This window comes from Labrus bergylta, chromosome 1 (assembly GCF_963930695.1).
Source record: "Labrus bergylta chromosome 1, fLabBer1.1, whole genome shotgun sequence".
Taxonomy (NCBI): Eukaryota; Metazoa; Chordata; class Actinopteri; order Labriformes; family Labridae; genus Labrus; species Labrus bergylta.
Genome location: NC_089195.1, coordinates 12,526,849 through 12,549,803, shown reverse-complemented (window position 1 = coordinate 12,549,803; position 22,955 = coordinate 12,526,849). Strand labels below are relative to the sequence as shown.

Genomic DNA, 22,955 nt, shown 5'->3' with positions numbered 1-22,955 from the left:
AGATTTCTTTTTTACCCCACTTTATATTTATGAAGGCTTAAAGGACCAACCAGTAAGATGTGTAATGAGTGAAATGATGAAGTGACCTTACTATATGATCAGACATAAAGGAAACATGCTATGTTGAAGTGCTGGCTTCTCTGACAACAATCCAGCAGCCAGTATGTCCTCTTTCTAACTTTAGATTCTGGTCCTGAATGCTCTGGATTTGTTTGGACCAGAGAAGGTAGGCGGTTTTAAGGCACCATCAAACGGCCGTTTTGGACGCCCCTCGGTTTGCCAGATATGAGAGCAGTTATCAGGTCAAACCAACAGGTATTGCAGCGATGGAAGCAACAAGAGAACTGGTTCAGATAGAAGTGATTGTACCCGACCTAAAAAGCCTCTGCATGTTTCTAATAAGCTCCACGAGCAGAAACGTGCTCAAACTAGGATCAATTTTGGAGATGCTTTTGAAAAATGGAGAGAGGTTAGAACGCAGAAAGGTTTACAGACCAATGCAGAACTTGTAGGACACTTCTGCTTAGTTGTTGATAGTTTGGAGTAAAGGCCATCACCTGTGTTCACCTGCATACGCATTTACGTGCCGTCTTGTTCAGAAACAGTTCACGTGTCACAATGATGCGTGGAATACAGTTGTTATGGGCAAACGCTGAGCCAGTAGCACTTATTCTTTTAGTTATTAGACCCCTGCAGCGGTCTCAACTGATCAGATACGATCAGTGCGTCTCTACATAAAGGTAGACGCAGGGCTCATGTCAGTAGGACGGCAGCGCTGTAACTTAATTTACAAGTGAAATCTCCTGAGTGACTGTAAACTGACAGGATCAGAATCTCATGTTAGGAAATGTGTTTTCTACACATCCCAAACGTAGCACATCAGGTCCATACAGTGAAATATGTTTAATATATAATATCTACTGCTCCATCACTGCACACAACCCTTTAGAGTGTGTGTAAACAGCTTTTCTAATATTTAAAGTTAAGAAGACCTTCATACAGCGATTCAAATCAATGAATCAACAAGATGAAAAGCTTGCACATCTTATTATAGATATTTAATGATCATATGGCTCTGGGCCAGTGTTAATTTTCACAGTAAATTCTGATTTAGTCGTAGTCTTTTGAATAACACAACCTTTAGTTTTAGTCATATTTTAGTCATCTGAAATCTTTTAGTCTTAGTCTAGTTTTAGTCGACTAAATATTAACAGATTTTAGTCGACTAAATCTACAGTGGACTTAGTCGACTAATGTTTCTTTCTTTATGGAATGGTATTAAGGTTTGAATATGCAATACAGACACAGATTTAACGGTTGTAATACAAAACATGTATTTTATTCTTAATGTCAATAACATGACCATGGCTTTTTCACAAAAGATAATCTCACATAAAATAAGCATAAGGCCTGCTCTATGAATATACATGCTCCCTGAAAAAAATATGACATTCTTTCAAGATGAAGTACAATATTATTGAAATAGATAACCACCTAACTCTGAACTTACTGTCTTCTCCTGTCTGTGCAAAATCAAAAACATTAAGAAAAATAAAGAGAACTTAGGAAAGCTGTATAGATGGCCTGCTGCTGGGTTGCAGTACTAGCTTTATTTCCACTTGGCCCATGGTCATCTTTGTCATCAGACGTCTTCTGTATCTGTGAGGGTGACTAAAGGGGGAATCAAGTTGTGATTTTTTTTCTTTCTTTCCAGTCATACATACAACACCACAACATCTACTGTAATAGTACAGATTTGATTCAATTTGAGGACATTGAATATTTTGACTCATATTAATTCAGCGAGACAATCTTCTAATCAATACAGTTCAGAGGTGGTTTCCTTTAGCTTCTGTTTTATTCCAAGTTTAGCGGAAACACAGTGGTTTATCTGATAAAATAACCTGAGCGTATATGCTTACCTTTGCATGTATTTCTGGATGAGTCGTCTGTAAATGTTGCTTCAAGTTGGTGGTGTTTTTCCCAGCGATTTTTGCTCCACACGGTTTACAGACAGTCTTGTTGTCCTTGTTGTCATATGTGAAGTGTGACCAGATGTCAATTCTTCGTTTTCGTACTAGACCTAGCTCTGACATTTCTGTTGTTCATGAGACATGCCGTTGCCCTCGGACCGGGTGCACTGCAAATTGATATCTCATGCTGCTCTGGGCTTTCACAATATATCACCCTTAAAAAGGTACAGTACAAACATTAAGACGCATAATGTGAAGATGTAAAGTGCGGTGTGAAAGCGCTTTGAGTATGAAACATTCAGCAGTGAAAAGGTGGGGGGGTATAACTGAAATGAACAGGTATTAGTTCAATCTTGGTGTTAGCATGCTTGAAATGCATCACTGAAGTTGTCGTCCTGATATAATGCGGGACCTCATTCGTATGTGTGAAAAACTGATCTCTGACTGACGCTGTTTTTGTCCTGGTCATGTGTTGAACTTGCGGTGAGATCATTTCTTGCTCATGAACTGCACCGACAGTTTTTATAAATCAGTCTAAGACTCCATGAAGCAGACCTCACCTCTCTCTCTGTGGTTGAGCTCAGCCTCTCCTTGAGGGGTCATGAGACCAATTAGACACTAGATGGCGCTGTTGTTAAAGCAGCACACCCTGATGTTAAAGACCAGAAGGACTCTGACAACTTTTTACAGTTCGCTTCCAGAAATCTCTCAGAGAGAGAGAATTTAAACTCGGGCAGAGCATGTGAAGGCCTGTCTGCTTTATGAGGAGGGGTTCAGGTCAAAAAGTCTCTGAAAGTCTTTATAGAAGACCCTCACTTTATTAATCCTTAATAATACTTAGTGCAAAAAATATTTACTGAAAATGTAAGAACATGTTTTTTTTGTGTGTTCCAAAATTCATTTATTTGAGGTCAAAATGCTCCAGCAACACTTGTAGTAAGAAGATCAACTTTATTAACAACTAGTCTAAATTGTTAATAAAGTTGATCTTCTTACTACAAGTGTTGCTGGAGCATTTTGACCTCTTCTAAGCCTTTCACTCTTTATGCACCTTGTTAGTTGGTGAAGTTTGTGCCAGAAAATTTATTTATTTTAAAGATTTTGTGTTTAATAAAATGTTTTTGCAGTTTACCTTCAGGGCCACCATACTTTCTCTCAAGTCTTTCACTTATATTCTTCTCATTTTTTTTTACTAAGTGCTGCAACATGAAGATTTTTCTGTCCAACCTCCAACAATAGAAATGAAAGGAAGACGCCACCATGGCCCGAGAGTTAAACTTTTTATAACCAGGGGTTTAAAATGACACAATCTTTTATTTTAATGATTCATAGTTTCAAAAAGAACAGACGTTTTGCAAAACGAGAAAAAGGAAGAGTGACCGACAGACCCTGTATGTCCCTAAATCTAAGTCTGGCCCTGCCTTAGTCTCAATCCTTAAATGTCTTGGTCACGGAGCACTCTGGTCTCGGGTATGTCATGGTCTTGGTCTTAGTGCGGTCTTGATACAACACCAGCGCTGGGTGCCTCTGACTTCTTTTCTTCTTGCCGTGGTATCAGAACAGCTCTCAACATTTGTTTTAATTTGAACAGTTGTCATATCAGAGTTTAAATTTCTAGAATCACAGTCCTACCACACCATGGTCTTTGTTTCACCTGTTTTAAGGCACCTGACAGATAAAAACCTGACCTCACGACATCAAACACAAAACAAAGCCTGAGTTTCTAAATTTAAAAAAATCTGCAGATTCTTGAAACGAGATGCGTCAAAGTGACTGAATCCATCTCATCAACTCAGTATGTCCTTGTAGTAAAGTAAAGGTGGTTTCAAAAACAGCCTGAGCCTTCAACTCTGAAGCCCCAGAACGCAAAGGAAGAGCCTCGGCACCCTCTGCATTCAGAGTTAAGACTTCTGCCGACTTCAAATTCAATCCAACGATCCTGCAGTACTCTCCTTGACCACCTGAGGGCGCCAAAGACTGCTGCCTCCTTCAATACACAGGTCTAAAAACCTTTTCTCTTTAGAGGAACATTGTCTGAACACCGCTGCTCGTAGTGGTTGTTCCTGTGCTCATGTTTGACCTCTGTCTACTCTGATTCTTCTGCTTCTATTGCTTTAAATGTAAAGTGTGTCATAAATAAAATGTAGTATTATTATCAAATCCCCTGTAGTGACATTTACCGATAAGAAACTGATTTTAGATCACAGATGATTTGATTCTCTGCTTTTAGGACAAACAATCTCACCTCTGGTTTTGCTTAAAAATAAATATGTTTGTACAAAGTTTAAGCTGCTCATGAATCAGACTGAAATTAATACTGATGCTTCGTTATGACCTTTGAAATCAATAAAAACCCTCCACCATGAGATTTATCTTTTTCTCTAACTGATTTCGAGACCACTTTTTGAAGGTCTCAGTCTCGGTCTCAGACTGTCTGGACTCCGTATTTTAAGACCACCACTGATACTTATAAATGTGATTAGAAGGAAAACGCCTCTTTCTGAAAGAACAAATAACTTCAATTAATTTGTAGTTTGATTTTTATCCCCAGGTTACAGCCGCTACGTTCTTACAGTCTGAATGATTAACACTCCCCCTGCACACAAGATGATGATTTTTCAGTGATATTTATGGTCTCGGGTATGTCCTGGTCTCAGTTAGTATGCTATTGACTACAACACTATCTTGTAGCAAGGTCAACAAGTAGTCTTTGTCTTTGACGTTACACGGTCTTTCCTCAACAGTCATAGGGCAAGGTCTCACTGGCCATGTGTACCGTGCTATACTCAAGCACGATTGGCCCCCCCGCTGCGCCATTCCCACGCTGGCCGGCACGGCCCGCGGTCATACTGGCCAGGACTAACCGTGCCTAAAAGCATGATTACCTCTTGTACATAACTTCGTAATACAACACATGCACGCTGATGTGCAGTCGAGTCCGCGTCTGCACATCAGAGAAAAACACAGAGAGCATGACAGCTACTGTACTGACTTTGCGGCCATTTTAATCAGACACAGCAATAAATAAATAAAATAAATAAAATAGACGCGCAGACGCCCGCACATCGGAGAACAACACAGAGAACATGACAGCTACTTTGTGTCTTATATTGTCAGATACAGCCATGAAACTCTGGATTTCTCAATAATGAAGGCTGTCAGCGTTGTGTACCTGCGTGCTTGTGCATGAAGTGTACCATGCTGAAGCACACCTCTCCGAAGTGTGCCAAAGCCAAGGAAGTGTACCGTGCTTAAGCACGATACAGAGCGGTCACACTGGTCAAACGAACTGGACTTTAGCGTTGAAGCGTGCTTGGGCACGGTACAGATGGCCAGTGAGACAGCGCCCATAGTCTCTCTTTATTACCCTGTCACATTTTACGAGTTAAAACTGAAGCGTAATAAGACATGACAACAACGTAAAGGCTCCCACCCTGAGCGGGATCTCACTTCAACATGGCCATCTTGGAAATATGGACTTTATTGGTTTAATTTTTATTTATTTTTTCTTTTGGTCCAGTAGATGTCGCGCTTGAGCTCCAGCATGAAACCAAAACAAACTGCTGTTTGGCCACACCTCCTCCATACTGAAGCCTCCGCCCTCCTGCAGAGACACAAGTGTCCTTGGTGTTATCACCTGTGTGCTGCATTGTTGTGTTAGCATGCTAATGTTAGTGTTCTTTAGTTAGCTCGTAGCTTCACATTTCATATAAATTGACACAGAATGAGCGTGATCTAAAAACTCTTACTAACATCCAAATAATCAGTGATGTTCTTCTCTCTAGTCCTTGACTAAAACAGTTTTATACACAAGGGGAGGAGCCGGCCGTCCCGTCCATGTAAACACGGCTCTGACAACAACACAGCCAGCGGGACTCGAGCTTCTCACTCATTGTAGACAGTCATGACTCAGAGACACATTTACAAAGTATACACTGGATTTATGATATATTTGATATATATATGAAACATGTCGCACATTCTTCCTTTAAAGAAAGACGCACATGCACTTTACTAAAACAGGTGACTTTGTCCACAGGGGGGTGCCAAATTCACCTCAAACTAAAAGTTCCTCACAGGAGCTTTAAGAATAAAACAAACTTACAGTTGTTGTGTAAGAGGTTTAGAGGCACAAGCATGCCCACACATTAACACGCCTGGTCCCCCCCCCCCCCCCCCCTTGTTTTTCCTCCGTCACCCCTGCTCCCTAATTGATTCTCATTTTAATTATGTCGACCCAGACTCCGTCTCTCTTCTTTCTCTGACAACAAAAACCCGTGCAGGCCGGCAGTCTGCCTCTCACACTGAGAGGATGACAACACCGTCCAGGATCCACTTTGATGTCACTCCCCCGCAAAGGAAAGGTCAAAATAATAAATGTAGGCCCAATTGATGGGTCGGCGGGGGGTTTCGAAGCTGATTTTTGCACGAGTGCTCCCTTAAAGGAATAATGAATTCATACAGTCAGGCTCAGCCAAAGAGGAACACATCAGGGGGCCTCTTCCCATGAAAAGGTTGATCTAAATGTGCAGACGAGCCTGGCTCCTTCCTCGTCCCGCTCGTTCTCCAACACATCACCCTCAGTCTCTCTCTCTCTCACACACACACACAGACAGACAGACAGACACACACACACACACACACACACACACACACACACACACATACACACACACACACACACACACACCCAAACACACACGCAAACACACACATACACACACACCATCTCCTCAGCCTCACCGTGGATCTGACATCTTTGATTTAAGAGTCGACTGATAAGAAATAAAAGTCTGAAGAAGTCTTTAAAGAGTTGTCGAGCTCTCATGATATCTGCGCCTGTGAACTTCAACGCCACGCCTTCAGAGCTTCATGACCCTCTGACCATCGTTACAAACTTGAGTGTCGAGGAGAATTTTGTTTTATATTTTTGTAAAAAATACTCGTTAAACTAAAAAAACAAAAATAAACATGTCAAGACATTTTAAATTGCAGGGTGCCGGTTCAGCTCCTCTGACTTTCCTGTGTGTTTAAGCTCTCCTGGTTAAAAATATAAAATGATAGAAAAATCAAATCTAACGGTGTCTTTGTTTCATGTTGCATGTTTCACTCTTCATGAACAATAAAAAAAGACACCTGCACCCCGAGGAGCTCCCGTTCAAAGGAGTCATTGACGAGAGACGTTTCTTCCTCAGACTTTGTCCTTGATCTGAGGATTCAGTTTTGCTTCTTCCTTTATGATTTACACTTCAGACCGTGATAAAAACAGATCAACCTTGACCTTTGACCTACAAATAAAAATCAGCATCAGAAGAGTCGAAGAAGACAAAGAGCGTACATGTTGTTTAAATCAATCGTTCTCAACGGGTCGAGCCTCAGGACCCACCACCAACTCCCTCATGGAAAAACCACAACTTGAATTCCAGATATTTTTTAACCAATCAGATTCGTTCTATGAGAGATTGATCCGTTTGGACCTCAGACGGAACAAAAACAAACATCTTTTAAAAAGCGCTTCATCGACTTGTTGACAATCTATTTTTTCCAGGAACACATTCGCGACCTGCTGAAAACGGCTACGCGACCAACTTTTGGGTCCCAACCCACCAGTTGAGAAACCCTGATTTAAATAATTAAATGTGGTTATTTTTTTGTTTTAAATTGTTGTCAAAGCGTCGGCCTGTACAAAGACCGGGCAGCTAAAGTAACTGTTTTTTATTTTTACATTTTCTTTCTTAAATCAGCGATTATTGAAAAACAATCGTCATCTTTTAGTTTCAGAAACACAAATATGTGCATCATTTAATAAAGCTGTTTTTATATTTTCAACTATTACAGATATTTTAATCCATTTAGTGAAAGAAGACAAAGAAATGTCATTTTAACCGGCCGTGTCTAAAATAAGAGAAGACGGCAAATGATTCACATTTCTGCTTTTTTATCTGACAATGATTCTCAAGATTCTTTTTTTCGTTTTAAATTCTTTCTTTCATTCTTTCAATTCACAAGGCAAAGCTCAGCTGCTGAGTTTGACTCAGTCTCTGAGGAAACCTGACGTGAAATAGTAAAGATTTAAATGATTTATTATAAACATGTGAAAGAGACGCAAAAAGGCTTTTCATCTTCTACACAAAAAAATAATAATCAAGAACCGGAAAGGTCGGAGATGAGAAATCAAAAAGAAGAGGAGGGAGATTTATTTTATTTCATTTATCAAAAAAGTCGAAATGTCAGAAAAAAATAATTTCTACTGTCTTCTCCTTTTATTCCTCAGAGTGCATTTTCCTCTTTTGTATTTCTCATGTCTGAGCCTCTTAAGTGGAATTTATTGCTCTTTGTGATTGGACTGAATTTTTTTTTCGTAGAAGATGAAATGTTTTAGTGTTTTGTATTTTAACCTTTCTGCATTATGGAAATACAATCTTCCTCTTATGAAATGTTTTTGCAGAAAGTGAAATGATTTAACATATTTCAAATTTCTTCTCTGCCTTTTGACTTTTTTTTGGCAGAATGGAATAAAAAATTCTCCCTCCTCTTCTTATTTATTTCTCATGTTTGACCCTGCTCCTCCTACGTAGACGATAGCTGCTTGTTTGTGATTGGACTGAAATATTTTACGCTGAAATTGAAATGTTTTTTGCATTCAGTGAACTCTTTTGATGTTTTGTATTTCAACGTTTCTCTGAAAATTTCTCCTTTTTCTTGAAGTGCAGAATATATTTTTTTCAACATATTTTTGTCATTATGCACTTTGAGAAAGAATCAGAAATTTCAAGAAAAAAGTCGAAATTTCACCAAATCGTGTTTAATTTTATTCTCGACTTTTTGACTTTTTTTTATTTCTCACATCTTACCCTGATCCTTCTCTTTGTTCTACACTGCTTGCTTGTTGTTGGACTGAAATATGTTGACCCAAAGTGAAATGTTTTTTGCAGAATGTGAAACAGTTTATCTTTAACACAAGATGAAATGTTTCAGTGTTTCGTATTTAAACTTTTTTCTCGACATTACGACTTTTTTTTTTTTTTTGCATAATAATCTTCCTCCTCGAAGTGCATAATTAAATATTTCTCACGGTTATCCCTTATCCTCTTCAGACTGTTTGTGATTGGACTGGAATATTTGTATTAGGTGAAATGTATTTTGCACAAAGTGAAATATTTGGAGTTTTGTATTTCAACATTTTTTCCAACATTTCGACACTTTTTCTCAAAGTGCATAAAAAATAAAATCTCCCTCCTCCTCTCATTAATTTCTCTTTTTTTGTGCAGAAGGTGAGAGCGCCAATCTTAAACAAAGGGTGAAATATTAATAGTATTAAAAATATTGCTGTGACCTTCAGGGCCTCCGTAGACCTGATCCACGCTGATATTAAACAGCTGTTTGTGTAAACATGTTCACTGAGTGTCGCCGCAGCAATGATGACAAACACTCAACAGACCGAGATGTGATTCTTAATTTCCCACGGACAAAACGCAATTTCCTCACCAGCCACAACCCCCCCCCCCCTTTCCCGTTCATCCTCACTGAACTGCCTGCTTCCTCCGGAGGGCTGAATTACATGCGCAGTCCTGCCGTGAATCACTCATCACCACGGCAACCGGCGTTCACACCGACAGTGCGGTCCTGTACCGAGCACGGACGACCGGAGGAGAGCACAGAGAACACGGTGAGTTTTAATCCTCTTTGAATCACCACATTTAATATCAAACTCAGAGGGTTCATCATCTTTGAGTGAGAATGATGCGTTTGCGGGTAATGGGAGCCTATAACGCTGCGGTATATCCCGGTGCAGGGACTTCTCCGTGTGACGTGATATAGCCTATGTTCAGATATTAGTTCAGCTGATTTAGAAATGTGCTTTAGTTAATGTATGAAGTAAAATCTATTTGTGTGGATGTTTTATTAGACTGCGTGTGCGTATGTGACGGGCTGAGTTTAATCTAGGCTAACACCACGTTACATAAAAGGCAACAAAAAGGCTTTAAATGATGCGTTCAGACTCTTTGAGTCCGCGTTTTGTACAAACAAAGCTTCCCCTATGAAGATGTACAGTGTTAGGAACACACATGTAGCCTATGGACAATGGAGTACATCTTGTAGTCCGACATTTAAGGTCTTTAATTGCACATATATTTCTTGTTTTTTTTCTCTTTTATGTGCAGCCGGATTCCTGACTACCACAGCCTGTATGTAGCCTGTAAATGGTCACAGCAGTCTTCAATGCAGCAAGTTCAGATAGGCTTATGCATGAGCAGTGAAGACTGGAGAAGTTGAGAGGCTCAGGCATTCACAGCTCACTCTCATTCAAAGCACAGTATTTCTTCTCTTCACCCTCAGAAATCTGCATCTCCAGTTTAGCTGAAAAAAATCTGTGTCTAAATGTGACTATGAGTTCAATTCTTAACTCCTGCCATGATGCATCTCGCAGCTCTCCTCTGCAGGGTGCATGTGTTTGAGTGTGCGACAACCTGCTCGTTGGTTAATCACAGATTAAAGATGATTCAGTGTTCCCACTCTCCACTCACACACTGCGGGGAGGAAAACATGGTGGTCAGCACAGACGACCACTTCAGCATGCAGACTGAAGATCCTCTTACTGCACAGAAAGCCAAACCGTATCTGCACAGAATAAGAAAACACATGAACCGGTTCTGAATCAGAGCAGACATCTTACTCTTTTTAAAACATTTACGAGGTGATTATTTCTTATTTCTTCTTCAATAATAATCACTACTCATCCGTCTGTGTCAGATTCACTCGCTCCTTTAAAGTCTGAAGTCAGATTTTTAAAATGTAAGGTCTTTAAAAGTTTTCATTGGTGAGGTCTTAAATGTTAGATTGCATCTTGACTGAGATGTTAGAGCGCGCGCCCCATGTATGGAGGCTGTAGTCCTCCAAGCGGGCGGCCCGGGTTCGAGTCCAGCCTGTGGCTCCTTTCTCACATGTCATTCCCCACTCTCTCTCTCCCTGATTTCTGACTCTATCCACTGTCCAACATTACTGAAGAAGCTTTCCTCTTTGTACCCTCTTCTTCAGACGATCCTCTTTAACACAGGACAGCTCTAATGGCCTTCGTTACTGATCCAGTATCTCTCTCCCAAAGATACATTTCCTGTACATCAGGATCACACGCCGCAGCCCCGGCCTCCTGCTGTGTGTACCTTCATTGTGAGTCACTGGCGTCAGCGGGTCCCGTGGGGTCCTTGGCTGAGGAAAGGTGTTGTGTTGCACTGTGAGAATGTGATCCTCACTCCTTCCCTCCGCATATTACACGATCACGTCATTGATCGAGGACAGAAAATAGAGAGAGGTGTTTCGGCGCCACATTAAATTAACACTTCTATTTGAGCGTCAGAGATAAGAGTTACTGAGGTAAGATGTGATGTAAAAAGAACGACGCAGAAGTAGCGGACGAAGTAACAGAGTCCTCTATATGAATCTATGATGAGAATATTTGTCTTTCTATCAATGCTACGTGTAGTTGAACAGAATCTCAATGTGAAGAACATACTGGAGAACAGGAAACATAATGCAGCAGGTTCATTAGAGCACAGAGATGGTAGAGGTGGTGTGCAGACAGTCTGTAGTCGTGCAGTGATCACAGGGAATAAACGTCACCACCCCCTCCCACTCGCTCCAGGTGAATTCTCTTGATTATATCCTGCTGCGTTCTCACATCAGCTCACTCTGACTTTCTGCAGAATAAATACGAGGAGGCTGGAGGAGAAACTCCGGGTGAAGAGAGAAACATTCAGATGTTTGCGTTCACACACGATGCTTGGAACACTCAGCGCACTCAGCATGGAAATATCAGGAGTTTTCAGGAGTTTTGTGCAAGTGTGAAAGCACTAAAAAAGAGATAAAAGCAGTTGGATATTTAAAAGCTATAAAATAAATCAATACAGGACATGCACACACTCAAAGTATCTGACTATTTCATACATTTAGAGTGTATCATTTTATTAGCAAGCTAATATGAATGAACTTCCAAACTCCATTCGATCTGCAGAGTCCCTCTGCACCTTTAAGAAAAAGCTAAAGACCCAGCTCTTTCATGAATACCTACTAACTTAATGATGATGGTTTCGATATCATTGATGATGATGATGGTTGTGACGATTGTTTTTGTTTGATAACAATGACTTATAAGATTGTTTCTATACTGATTAGAGCTCTCAAAAACTGCCGTCAATGTTGTACTTTGCCTCTGGGCACTTCCTGTCAGCACCTGTGTGTCCAATCAGACTCAAAGCTGATCGTTTGCTCTTACTGACATTGTTTCCTCTTTTCTAGATCCTTGCTTGTGTTGGATAAAAGCGTCTGCTAAGTGAATTGTAGAATTGTAATAAATTGAAACTTATAGCAGAGCTATTAGCATGGCTGTGCACTCTTACTGAGGCTGTTGATTTCTGAGCTAATGCTAACATCGACATGCTAGCAGGTTTCTGCTGGAATACTGGGTGCTTAAGGCTAAAAAAGTATACAAATACAAACATAGAAATACAAACGTGATTTGATAAAATTCACCAGACTCTTATATAATTCATCCTGAAGCGGACATCAATGTCTACACCAGATGTCATGCCAATGCTTCCTTGTGGAGGCATTTTACCGCTAAACACCGGTGTTCAACTACGGATGGCACAACAACAAAACTTCCAGTGTTTAAGACAAGTCATTACAAACAACCCTCAGTGCAGCACGTCTTTATGAAGATGTTTCCAGCGGTATTTCTGGTTGAGATTATTCAGTCCGGGGTCCAGAATAAAAAAAAAAAACGTTGCATCTCAAACCTTCTTACTGCGTCAGAAACACTTTGATTTACTCAGCTGAGGTTTCTATAACTCCTCATCACACGCTCATCTTCTTCTGTTAGGATCCTTGATTTGAGCTGCAAAAGTACGGCGGTCACGTTTGGTTCCCCAGCACGCAGTGTGAGTCAGTCTGACCCTCAGCTGTCCGTCCCTGCTCTGCAGATCTGTTCAGACACTTTCAGGCAGCAATGGTGAAGCTGGGCAGCAATCTGTCGGACAAGCTGGAGAAACAGCCGTCGGCGGACGATGGCTTTGACAATGTTCCTCTCATCACACCCTTGGAGGTCAACCATCTCCAACAGTCGTTCGCAGACAAGGTAAGAACAGCCTGTTAGGGTTGTCGAGATACCACTGTTTTAAACTTTGATTCCATACTTGTAGGTTTCAAATTAAATCCAGAACTGTTTCAATACCACAGCATCAAGTTGAGAAGTCATAGGTGCCCAATAGTGGGTAATTTCTTGTTTTTCATGCATGCAAATTAGTTGTTTTTTGGTTAAAAAAAATTGACGCAATTCGTGGAGGTTTTTTGGGGTTTTTTTTGGGGGGGGGGTATTGAGTGACGGATGTATACAGGGCTTAAAGTACGGATCTCCAGAATGAGGCTATGAGTGGAAAAATTATATATAATAAAAATAAATACACGTTGGAATTTGTTGTGGGTTTTGGCATCACTCGAGCTGTGGGATCTAGTGATGCAGCACGTTATGCTAGGCGCTCCGTCTACGTATATTTTTCGCCCATATGATCTGCATTTAAGACGATTCCTCTTAAACAGACCATTCCTGGTTTTTAATTTCCAAAACTTAAAGTCAAACTCCTGCACGCTGTTTAATTGTTTCAGTACAAAAACATTTCCAAAGTATCTTTGCAATTTAAAAAATGTCACTATCTCTGCTCTGTTTGCAAGATACATAAATGTAACTTCTGCATCTTAATGAAACGCCAAAAAGACCCAAGAAGTTTCTTGTTCTAAATCCACTCTGATCCTGTATTTCACCATGTCTATAAACCCCTCTATTTCAGCCCTGCTCAGAACAGGCTGTTTCTGTGTCTGTTCCTTTAAATGTAAATGAGCTGTGTCTGACCACGCCCCTCTCTGGAAGGGCTCGAGTGTCTTGGGCTTTCTGGCTCCATGTCCTATTGTTTACGGTGAGAAGGCAGACTCAGAGGGCAGAACAAACACCTAGCTGTGGGAGTGTCACCCACCTGGGGGAGGGGTTACTGCCCTTTGTGATGTCACGAAGGGAAAATCTCCAAACAGCCTGTTTGAGCACACATTTTCTGAAAAGTGGAGCAGACAGTAGATGGAGAAGATGGACTTTTCTCATCATTGAGGGGTTTGTAGACGGACTAGAGACACATATTAGTGTTAGAGAAACATGGTGAGGTGGTTTTTACATATGTGACCTTTAAAGCTCTGTACTTTTTTTTGAATCCATCAATCACTATCAGGACAGATGCATTGTTTTTAAAACCCACGTTGTGGAAATGTTTTCAACATTTTTGAAAACCTAACAGCTCATAGAGCGTCTGTTTGACTGTTTGCTCATTCTCTAAATGTTTGTGTTTCTTAGACGCAGCCGACCACAGCAAACTGTGCATAACAGCATTACAGAAAGAGTAAACAGATCGCACTAGTGTTGGCGCGCAGACCCTCCAAACACTGAGCCTAATGTGTTTACCGCCCTTACCTGCTGTGCCAGGTTAAAACCTTGGCATCCGCCCACATGATGCAGGCCCCTCTTTTAATTCATAATGCAAGTCGAAAGCCCACGCATGGATATCAAGGTTGGAGGATTCGCTTTGCTGCACAGGATGTTCCACAGGCTAATTAGATGCTGCTGAACAAAATCCACTTTGCTTCTCCCAAACGTCCTTTCAGTCGACGATTAAATCGGCTGCTTTTAGCAAATGATGCTCAATTATTTTTAGACATGCAAAACAGTTTTTGTCAGCCGATTCTGGATTCATTAACTCATTCTGAACACTGTGGGAAATACACAATGTCAAATAAATAATAGCTATTTAGGGTGATAATAACAGTGCCTTGTCTCTGCTGCAGGTCATTGTGAAGACGTCAACACATTATCAGCTGCAGCAGCAGAAGAAGAAGAAGCTGTATGTGCCGAGCATCAAGAGGCTGAATATCAACTTCTACAGCGATGTTTCAGATAAAGCAAAGGTGCAACAGCAACATTATTTATTTCTGCTACTTTGTCACACTGCAGAGTGCCATTATGTTCCACATTAATGTGAGTGATGTCACATGAGGCTTCCCTACAATCATGTCTGCATCATTTTGAACTGTAGAGGAAAAGGGGGACGACCGGGTTAAGGTCAAAGTAGAAAATGTGATTCAAATTCAAATAATTAATTTTATCCGTTAGGAACTTCATTTGTGTAAAAGAGCATCAGTGCGCATACAGCTAGACACAAAAACAACATCAGAAACACACACAAGTGGCTCTATTAAAAGCATGATAAATAGGTCATAAATAATTCTTATAAGCGGTTAAAAGTGTGGTGTTAAAAATAAAAAAAATGATGCACACAAAAAGACGGGAATTATATGTCTGTTAATGATGTGTGTGTGTGTGTGTGTGTGTGTGTGTGTGTGTGTGTGTGTGTGTCAGATCACAGGTCTGATCCTCATCACTTTGGCCTTCCTGACCAGCCTGCTCCTCCTCCTCATGTACAAAGCCATGTGGTACGACCAACTCACCTGCCCAGAGGGTTTCATCCTGAAGGTAGATATGTACTGCAGTATTTATGCACACACACAGACACACGCACGCACGCACGCACGCACGCACGCACGCACGCACACACACACACACACACACACACACACACACAAACACACTCTTCAGAGGTATTTTTCATAGGAAACTTTACTGACAATCGTTAATGCTTCGTCCTGATTTAACACGTTCAGTCAGAGCTCATAAATTGTGATCTGTGGTCGTGCGTCATAAACGCTTCACTCATAGAGCGTGAGATGTCGCTCCACCTCGACATGTTAAAAGCTGACAGTGTACGCCAAGCTAATTTATGATACAAGTAAAAATCAAACGATATCGACAGCGGATTTGGTACAGTCAACACTTCACTTACAACAACCACACCAAGAGAGATATGATAATATGCACGCCGGAGGTCGAAAGGATGAGTGAGGTAGGATGATGGGAAGATTGTGAGGGGCAAGAGATGAAGGGATGAAGGATGATGGACATGTGTTAGCTGATGCTCGTATGAAATGAGCAAACCAGAGGGGTCCAGACTCAACTCAACTCAACTTTATTTATATAGCTCCTTGTACACAACACAGTTGATCTAAAGTGTTGAACATTGCAGAAAACAAAGCATTAGAAAGTAACAGACAAGAACAACAACAATAAAAACTAAAATAAAAGAACAAGTGACATTTAATCCCAGTGTAACACAAGACTAACAGAGCTATAGGTTTTTGTGCTTGGAGGGTTACTGAACATTAAAGGCAATTGAGCATAAATATGTCTTAAGGCAAGTTTTAAAAACACCAATAGTGGGGGAGAGATGGACGTGTGGGGGCAAAGAGTTCTACAGTTTTGGTCCTGCAATAGAAAAAAACCCGGTGTGAAATCAGCGTCAGAGGAATAGGAGTGAGTAAGGCGTTTGAGGCGTGGTCCTTGTTCCCCTACCAGGTTTTAAAAACTATATAAAACTACAAGTCCTGGGCACTAAATATTTGGTGACGTCCTGTTTTTAACTACCAAAATATGCAGAAAACTCCTGCTCACTCTGTGCTGTCTCTTCAGTAGAGTTGATGTTCTCATAACTCAAGTCGCTGCTATGCTTTCCATCCACAGAGCACTTTGGTGGATGCAACAGTGGGATTTGTAGTTTTTGTTGCACAGATACAGTACGTTGGCAACATCGTATTTGTGCGATATAGACAGTACTCTCTCTCTCTCTCTTTTTCTCTCGTTTTTAGAGCTGTGCTTCATTTTAATCCTATCCATAATTAGAAAAGTAGAGATTGCATCATTTTAAAACACATGGTAGCAGAAAGTATAACATCTAAACATGGAGAAGAAAAAGATCTAAATATCTCATCCATCACTGCTTGCTGTTCTGCAGAGATCAGCTCGTATCAGAATCTCGTCGTCTGATATCACTGACCTCTAATTGCATTTTCCCCGGCCAATAGTAGTCAGTGTGACACCCACTAAAAGGCTACTTACTGAAAGTCTTCACTGTAGCTGATGTGTCGTTTCTCGGCACGCCCTCACATCAGTCACTTCAGAAGGATTCTCTTAAAAAAAACTAGCGCAGGAAACACAAACTCATTATCTCCCAACAACACCTTGGAGGCATGGTGTAGCGGGCCGGCGCTGCCCCGCATGTTAGTTTAAGAAGAAAATGAGAGGGCGGGGGAGGCGGACCCTTCTCTCTGGTCGGCCAGGAATTGGGTCGCCCGCCTGTGAATCGTAGGGGTCTTTAATTAGAGCTGAGCGTGACTAAACTGTGATTAAAGGCTTAACAGTGAGGGGGGAAGGGGGGGAGGGAAACCTTCCGGCAAAGGCTTTTGAAGTTTTTTGCCTGTTACAGTTGGTTTCAGCATTTTCCTGCTAATGCAATGTTGGAGACCTAAAACATGAGGATGTAAGAGCCAGGATGAATACAGGCCGAGTCGCTGCTTCAGAGGTTTGACTCCCCGCTGTGACGGAAGGTCAGGTAGAGGATCCTCTGATGCAGGCCCGATTCTACAAGGGTTGCAGAAGCATTCATTGCTTTTAAAATGTTTTAATTTTTTTTAAATTCTGCACCCTCAATTAAAAAACAATTGTTCTTTTTTTTTTACTATAAGAAATCAAGACTTGACTTACAGGTCAGGACAGGTGCATGTGACCTGTCATTGCTGTTGCCGGTCACTGTAGCTGCTGCACCCCTCTTTCATGTCAGATGCAACCCTCAGTCATTTTGTTCTATAACCGGGGCCTTCTCTGACGCTGGTGAGGTGAGCAGCACAGTTTTTCAAAAGTGACCATTCACAGGATGGATGCTCAGGTTGTTTGTTCACTGCTTCACTGAGTTTAAGTTGATGCAAAAGTTTTTTTTTTAATGTTTCTGGATAATCCTGAACTTTTAGAGGGCCTTCAAATTTGGTGTACGGACCAGGACTGGGACAAAATATAGATACAGGGGGCACCGGTAGCCTAGTGGTTAGATTGTATGCCCCATGTACAGAGACTGGGGTCCATGAAGGCGGGTGGCCCAGGTCCTCCTCCTCCTTTCCCGCATGTCGTTCCCCACTCTCTCTCTTACTCCATCCTTACCTTTAAATAAAAACAGGTGAAAGGACGAAAAGATTCCTTTTTTGTAGAGTTTTGTCATTGTGAACTTTGAACCCTTATGTACTGAAGAAGACCTGGGCTGTGTCCGAAATCACTCACTCATTCCCTTCTCCCTATTCACTATATGGTGAGTTTAATGCAGTGGACTATATAGTGCTCTCAGCAAAATTAAAAAACCTTTCGGACACTACTCGCTCACTCACCGGCCGCTGACAGTGACGTCATTGTTGTCGCGCAACTGAAATGCACAGCTTAACAACGGTCGAGGATCAATAACAACGGTAAATAACAGCATGAATTTCAGTGATAACTCACATTATACTGAGTGTATTTTCACGAAACGTTTACAAATAATAAATACTTGTAAAATATTGAATTTTACAAAATGAGACATGTTTTCAGACCAAAACTAAATTATTTAAGATCACAGACTCTGGTTTCTTGTCTGCCATCATCATGAGGACAAACTAACATCACAAAAGTTGACGATCTTTTAATCTTTATTAAAACTGATCATAGATTTCAGTAAAATGCTCTGAATATGAACTTTACTGAGTTTCTGTGTTCATGCTGCTCGGCTCCTCTCGTCCGTTTGAGAGCAGCCGAGTCAAACGCCACTCTCCGCTCGTAAAAATCTTTTGAACCGCAATGCATGATGGTATATATTGCTCGCATAGTGACCATCGCTTATACACTACTTTTCAAAATGCATTGTGGGATACATTGAGTGGACTATATAGGGTATGGCCATGCTCACTCAGAATTCAGACAGCACTACAAAATGGCATGTCCACTTTATAGTGGATAGGGAGTGATTTCGGACACAGCCCTGGTGTTTTTGTTTTATTTTTCCCGATGAGGAGAGAGTGATTGCAGCCCCCAGGGTCCTTTATTCAACCGCTCCGTCGAGCTTCTAGTTGAAAGTCTTTCATCTTTTCAAAATATACGATTACCCCTCTACCTGCACCTACATCCTCCTCTCGCTATGTCTGATCGGAGTCATGATAGCGAGAAAATCGCAGCACCCACTGTCTTTTTTCTGATCCTTTTTTCGTGCGGCCACTCAGAACACTGCAAGTTGAAAATCTGTCAACTTTACAGAAAGGCGCTGGTCACATCACCGGCGGTCTTTTGAAAATGTATGATATTCCACATTTTGTCTCCTACAGATCGTGCCCTGAACCTACATCCTCCTCACTCTGTTTCCAGACAAATTAGGAGGGCGAGCATCCTCCGTTTGATGCTCATGACGGAAAAAAATAGGTCTCAAATATAAAACATGCAGTAAAAAGCAGCAGCGTCATGTCGGTCATACGACGGCTGTTGTCAGAGGACAAGTGCTTGACCCAGTCGCTCCTGAACGCACAGCGCATGCTTTGCTGCAGAAAGGTGGACACCGCAGCATTAATAGAGGTTCTTTGGAAACTATGATTATTACTGTGCATCATCATCAGCTCGCACATGACCTCATCTCTTCCTTCTGCAGAGCTGCAATTTAGTTACACAAACTGAGTCAGATTTTCCAACGCAGTGTCTGACTTCACAATAACTGAACTCATTAAGCGCCCGGATTGTTCTTACAAACTCATAAAACAGACTGGATCCTGTTTTTCCGTTATTATCTTCAGAAATATGTAAAAGGATCATTAGAAAGACAAATAAACAGTCTGTGGTGACTCACAGGTGAGATGTGTTTCCTGTGCGTGTCATGAAAAGTTCCTGCATTGCTTCAAAGTTATTTTGTTCTTTGTGTGTCGTCACAGCAGAAGCACTGCACGCCGGCCGCTCTGGAGATGTACTACACTGAGCAGCAGCAGGAGCAGCAGGAGCCGGGCATCATCCACGGTGGCCCCAACACCGGGCTGTACGCCGCCCTCAGTCACCTCAACCAGATGAAGAGGGCGGGGCCTGAGCTGCCTCCGCCGTGGTTACCTGTCATCAGCGCTCTGAAGGAGGCCGAGGCGGGCAAACAAGGCAGCGAGGCAGTGAAGAGAGCGCTGCAGGGAGAGGAGTGAAGGGCGGATGGATGTGCGGGTTTTAGAGTAGGGGACGTGTGTGTGTGTGTGTGTGTGTGGTAAATCGTTGTGGTTGGAGGCAGGAATGTTATTAAAGTGTTGGTGAATGTGCCTGACTTTTACAGTGTTGATGAGACTAAACTCTGCCACCTTTACCACGTGTGTGTGTGTGTGTGTGTGTGTGTGTGTGTGTGTGTGTGTGTGTGTGTGTGTGTGTGTGTGTGTGTGTGTGTGTGTGTGTGTGTGTGTGTGTGTGTGTGTGTGTGTGTAAATACTGCAGCCTGTTTAAGCCTTCATACGTCTGAGCGCCTGTACTGTTGTTTTGTCTTCAACAATGTCTGTAAAGTCGGAGGTGAGAGAATGAAGATTTCTCTTCATCACGCTGTCTCGATATCTCCACGTCTATTCAACAGCCTCATGGGATTGTATTAAAATGAACGTGCTCATTAAGATGAGGAAATATGACTGAACATTTGGAGGTGACTCCACATTTTACAATCTCCAATCTGCTCATTTGGGTTATGTGAAGTGTTCTTAGGGTCAGAGGAAAGAGTCTCGCTCTTCGACTCCACACAGTGTTAGCCACACGACCCGAAGCATGTCGGCTCTCATGGGAAGGCTTTGGAAACAGTTGAGCAGTCTAAACCAGTGATTTTTAACCATGGCCAGTGAGCACCACCTAGAGGGCCGAAAAAAAAAATTCAGTTTTGGACCTATGGGCTGCGAGGGTGAGTGGGCCGCACCTATGGGACTGCATAGGTTATCAATTGACCAGACAGATATTACTGTTATCCATGAGATGTTCAGTTACAATACCTCTTCCCACCACTTGGTGTCGGTAATCCGTCAGTCAGTTGTGTAACAAGTTCCAATAAGCAGAAGAAGACACTCAGCCAGCTGCTAGCTTGTAGTGAAAGTTCTAGAGAAGTATTTGAAACGGAAAAATTAAGACGAAAGTGGTGCCCAACGCCCCCAAAAGGCGTTTTTGCACAAGTATAATCCTGACTTCATTAAGTATGGCTTTGTGAATGGAGGTAACATAATTTAATTGATCTAATTTCCTAATTTTCTCATCAGTTTTTTTTGAGAGTCCCTCCTTTTTTGCTGTAGTAAATCTAATTATTAGTTATTTTTGTGTTAATAAGCTTGATCTGTTCCATGAATTGTTAGCCTGTTCAGCGTTTTGTTGTATGTGCAGGTTTACATACACATGATAAATGAAATCTTTGTGATGATCACATTGTATCATGTCATTTATTTCACAAGGTTTTACCCTGTTAAACTGTTAGTGGTGATTTATTTATTGAATACAAATCAAACCAAGAGTGAGATCAATTAAATCAATACAGTGTTAATATTTGAATGGGCCCCGAGGTCAAAAAGGTTAAGAACCTTGGTCTAAACTATCTCTGTAAATGTGATTTTCATTGTTATTATTATGGGTAGCATTAATGGAGTCTATTTTAGGGAGTCTTTCATACCTGGATCGTTTGGAGAAGTAGTTCAGAAACCAAGGGGGGCAGTTCCCCCTTCGGCCCGGTTTGTTTGGACAGATGTGAAGACAAGTGTTGTAGTACTCAAAATCGTCTCGAGACCACTTTTTGAAGGTCTCGGTCTCGGAATCGAAAGCATTTTTACTCGGTCTTGTCTCGGTCTCAGACTGGGCGGACTCCAGATTTAAAATCAAGACCAGTCAAGACAACCGCCGAGAGGCCATTTTTCCTCGTCATTACTGTGATTAGAAGTAAAAACACCTCTTTCTCAAAGAACAAAAAACTTCAATTTACTTATAGTTTGATTTTTTTTCTTTGTTTTAAGATTTATTGTTGGGCTTTTTTCAGTGGATAGAGATGGAAATCAGGAAGAGAGCGAGTGGGGTCCGACATGCAGGAAATGAGCCACAGGTTGGACTCGAACCTGGGCGGACCGTAGCCTCCATATATGGGGCATGCGCACTAACCAATGTGCCACCAGTGCCCCTAGTTTGATTTTTATCCCCCGGTTACGGCCGCAACCTTCCCTGTGTTACAGTCTAAGTGAGTGACACGCCCCACAAATATCTCGCCCTGCCTTGGTCTTGGTCTAGACTTGGTCTCGATCCCTAAAAGTCTTGGTCTTGACTTGATCTCGCCCTGCCTTGGTCCTGACTCGGTCTCAATCCCTAAAAGTATTGGTGAGGCGTTTTTAGAGAGGCCTCTTATAGGATGACGCATCTCTGTGTGAGGTCGGGCCATATAGGCAGCTGCACTCGTCCTTCAGACACTCTTTATTTCACATTATTAAAGCTACCTGCTGTAATTATGGACTAAAAAGCTAACGCTGGAAGTTCACAGATGTGATTGTATAAACTGACTGATTCTGCTTGATGTAAGATTTGTAACTGAATGTATTTGATCATGTTGATGTAAAATGTGGTGTTTATGATCACAGGTGTAACTCATGAATGTGTGAAGTAGCTGCTCTCAGTCGATGTAATCAGTGCTGATAATGTTTTACCTGAAGCTTCTTTTGTCTTACTTTACTATTTATTTAATTAACAGAGTATTTATTTGATAAAGCTGTGTTTACTTTCCTCACTTTGTCGCCTCTTTTTAATCCGTTTTAAGTCATTCTCTAAAGGTCACATAATCTGTAAAATCCACTTCTCCATGTTCCTCTAACTCTAACATGTGTCTCTAGTCTGTCTACGAACCCCTCAATGATGAGAAAAGTCCATCCTCTCTTTTCAGAAAATGTGTGCTCAAACGACATCAAATGACATCACAAAGGTCAGTAACCCCTCCTACAGCGTGTTTTTTCTGCCCTCTGAGT

At 41.5% G+C, this 22,955-nt stretch overlaps 1 protein-coding gene across 4 annotated transcripts; it reads left to right on the top strand.

Annotated features, from left to right (window-relative positions):
- Positions 1-9,486: 9,486 nt before the first annotated feature.
- Positions 9,487-22,716, top strand: caly (calcyon neuron-specific vesicular protein). Of its 4 annotated transcripts, none has more exons than XM_020654917.3 (5): positions 9,487-9,642; positions 12,853-13,107; positions 14,856-14,975; positions 15,427-15,540; positions 19,896-22,716. In XM_020654917.3, exons 2-5 carry the CDS (start codon positions 12,979-12,981, stop codon positions 20,142-20,144), a joined length of 612 nt encoding a protein of 203 aa, XP_020510573.1. In that variant the 5' UTR covers positions 9,487-9,642; positions 12,853-12,978; the 3' UTR covers positions 20,145-22,716. The 4 variants fall into 4 exon arrangements, with proteins under 4 accessions (XP_020510573.1, XP_020510570.1, XP_020510572.1 ...); XM_020654914.3 differs by having other exon boundaries at positions 19,893-22,716; XM_020654916.3 differs by having other exon boundaries at positions 9,502-9,642; positions 12,953-13,107; positions 19,893-22,716.
- Positions 22,717-22,955: the final 239 nt, after the last annotated feature.